Here is a 3,281-nt window from a genome sequence, read left to right as displayed (position 1 = left end):
TGTATAGATATTAGGAGAGTGTTCATGGAAAAATTTTTTTTTTGGTACTGGGGATCAAACTCAGGACCTTGCACTTTCAAGGAAGATGGTGGAACCACTTAGCAAATCCCTGATCCTGTTCATGGAAATTTTTTTACTTCAGGCTAAAAAACTAGTCTGCCACATACCTTTAAATATTTTTTCCATCGATGGTTCCAATGCTGCCTCTTTGAGCTCTTGGGCAGTTTTCCCACGACGGATTCCAATTCTTGATCTGGTGGCATATTCCTGATACATGTGCAAACAAAAAAAAAAACAGTTCAAACCAAAACAATATTAATAACAAAACAGAAGATTACATTAGAAAACTGTTTAAAGCAATATAGTGATTTTTATGTTAGTATAAAAGTTAAGTCACCATACAGACCTACTTGTGCTCCATCTTCAAAGCAATACAATAATTCAACATATTTTAACTTCTTAGTTTGTTTCAGAATATTTTAATATATTTTACTTATATATCTAAAACTCTTGTATTTTAAACACTAGCCAAATATTGAGGCGAGAATATATTAACGTTTTAAAAAATGAATTCAGTTAATAGCTACATTGTTATATCAAGCCGACTCAAGAAAGGTCTCTCCTATATACAAAGCCAAGGGGAGATATGACTACTGCTTTTGTTCTGGCTCTTTTTCAACACTCCAAACTTAATTTAACAGGGAGTAGCTGGGCGTGGTGGCGCATCCCAGCACTTGGGAGGCTGAGGCAAGAGGATTGCTTTGAGTTGGAGACCAGACTTGACTACAAAGTGAGTTCCAGGTAGTCTGAACTACATAGTGAGTCCCTGTCTCAAAAAACCAAAAACCCAAAACCAGAAAGTTGTGTTCATCTAGTTGTTTATTCTTTTAAATTATCTAATACTTCAAACTGCTACTCCTTTGAACGCTGGAGCAGAAATATGTTGTAAAAGGAAAAGGGATTCTCTAATCTGACAGATTTTATGATTCTCCAAACAAAAGCTGAAATAGTACCCTTAATAACTTATTAAAAAGGTACTGGCAGGCCAAGTATGGTGGCACACACCTGTAATCCCAGCACTAGGGAGGCTGAGGCAGGAAGATCATTGTCAAGTTTGAGGCCAACCTGGACTACATAGTGAGTTTAGGTTATATAGTGAGACCCTGTCTCAAAAAAGGAACAAAACAAAACTGGCAAACTGGCACTATCTGTGGGTACTTAAGCATTTGACTAGGCCTCACACATGACTGCTATAGTATACTACATAATTCTCAAATTACTCACTTTTTGAGTGAGAAATCCTAAGAACCTGTAAGCAATGGAAAAGTTATACAATTTTTTTCTCTTTCATATGATAAAGGATCAGAAAGATATAAAACTGGTGGGGAGAGAGCTGACAACATTACTGACATCACTTTTATTACTATTTGTTTCAGTAAATATTTTAGTATGTCACTAACAGCAGGAATCTTCATACTCTGCTCTAACCAAACCAACCCCACCCTCAAGCCAATCCTACCGGCATAAAGAAACAAAGACAGACAATATGAAAACAGATTATCTTTACCCTGCTGGGTGTTAAGAGCCACTGATTCTTCGTGATGGAACTCTTTACAATGGAGGAGGAGGCCTTGGTGAATGCTGGGTGGAAAACCTTGGAAGGTAGTGTCCGAAGACACACAAGCCTTGCAGCCAGCATGGTGATTCACTGGTTCACCAAGCAGATCTGAAATGCTAGTCAGAAACACAAACAGAAAACAAAAACAGCACAAAAAGAAAAATGATATTAAGGGAAGGATCTAGAGAAGGAGGCTGGAAGGAAAAATTATCTTTTAGTTAAAAAAAAAAAAAGGAATAAAGCAACTTCTTCAATAATGAATCCTCTGCTGATCTCTTCCAATTGAAGAATACCATCCCACAGAACCCTGTACGGCACAGAGCCACCAAATTAGGTTTAACCAGTCTGACCAGCATGTATGAATCCACAAAAGTTTTATGTTACATAGAATGAATGTTGTTATTGCAACAATTACAGGGTCTCTGATTACTTTTACAAATGTAGTTTTGACTTAAGCTTTATATCAGGATTTAACGGGGAGACTTAAAGCAGAATCTATGTAACGTCTGAGCATGTCATCTAATTATGAGACGACTAACTCGTTGAGATCACGTTGTATTACAAGACCAAAGGACATAAGAGAAGCCAAACAGATAAAGTGTTCAAACTAAGTAAACCTAGTCCTAGCTTTTCAACAGGGCATTCACTCTTTCAAAGTAAACTGAGCTGTCAGTCAAATTTCATGTTAACTAGCTAGCACTCCTTCGGTGGTGATCCCCACAGAAAAGCATACTCAGATCTAGGGTGAATTATTATAGATGAGTGGTCAACCATAGCTGAGTTGGATGTCTTTCCGTAATAAATAGGCAACTATGAGAATAAAATGATAAGTGTAAGCCTCAGCTGGTTACCAATTTGTAGTGAACCATAGGCAAGTGACCACCCTGCCTCTCACGTTCTCCACTTGTAAAAAAGAAAAATCAGCAAAACAGTGTCCAGATTATAGCGTAGACTCTCAAGACTGCCTCCTTTAACACATACCTTAAAACCTATGTCTAGTGATTTTATCCTTAAAAATGGGTCTAGGGCCGGGCGTGGTGGTGCATGCCTGTAATACCAGCACTCAGGAGGCTGAAGCAAAAGTATCGCTGTGAGTTAGAGACCAGCCTAGGCTACATAGTGAGTTCCAGGTCAGTCTCAAATACACAGTGAGACCCTGTCTCAAAAAGCCAAAAAAAAAAAAAAGGACTAGGAATAGGTGTTTTAACCTCACAGTTAAGAGAGATTCAACTCTATTGCTGGTTCAACACAGCACATATATCCTTTGAGGAGATACCAAACCTTTCCGGCACTTTCTTGCCATTACATCACCTCACCAAGAATCATCCTGATACTGAAACCAAACTGGGGCAGAGGTCAAATTCAGATTGTCCTCCAAGTAGGGTGATGGCACACAGTGGGAAGCGTTTACGCACACGTGAGAAACTGGCAGCCGAGCTCCCTTTGCATGAAATATTACCGACTCTTACGCAACGATTTAGGCTTCCGTGAGTACTGACGAGTGCGGGCGCCGTCTTCCCCCAGCCCACTTAGGTTCAGCGAGACTCGGTCCTCCTGAAGGACCGCACAACTCCACCCCCAGCTCGCGCCCCTGCCCGCCGGGGCGGCTGTGCGGTCAGGCCGCGGGGATGACTCAGCACCTCGCCGCCGAGGAAGAGGCAGC

The 3,281-nt window shown here is 40.4% G+C and overlaps 1 protein-coding gene across 4 annotated transcripts in view; it reads right to left on the bottom strand.

Annotated features, from left to right (window-relative positions):
* Positions 1 to 3,281, bottom strand: part of Ghitm (growth hormone inducible transmembrane protein) — a 13,903-nt gene that overhangs the window by 10,252 nt on the left and 370 nt on the right. For 2 of the 4 annotated variants that reach the window (XM_010622602.3, XM_010622603.2), the window contains exons 2-3: positions 1,568 to 1,734; positions 168 to 267 (exon numbers count right to left, since the gene is read on the bottom strand). In XM_010622602.3, the coding sequence (XP_010620904.1) occupies positions 168 to 267; positions 1,568 to 1,699 (232 nt within the window). In that variant the 5' untranslated portion in view covers positions 1,700 to 1,734. Of the gene's footprint in view, positions 1 to 167; positions 268 to 1,567; positions 1,735 to 3,077; positions 3,267 to 3,281 lie in introns of those variants that run through there. The other 2 variants (XM_010622606.3, XM_010622604.3) reach the window with 2 other exon arrangements.

Source organism: Fukomys damarensis, unplaced genomic scaffold (assembly GCF_012274545.1).
Source record: "Fukomys damarensis isolate Sample0158 unplaced genomic scaffold, DMR_v1.0_HiC HiC_scaffold_1, whole genome shotgun sequence".
In the NCBI taxonomy this organism is placed as follows: domain Eukaryota; kingdom Metazoa; phylum Chordata; class Mammalia; order Rodentia; family Bathyergidae; genus Fukomys; species Fukomys damarensis.
Note: the sequence above shows the minus strand (reverse complement) of the source record. Positions and strands in the feature narration are given on the sequence as shown.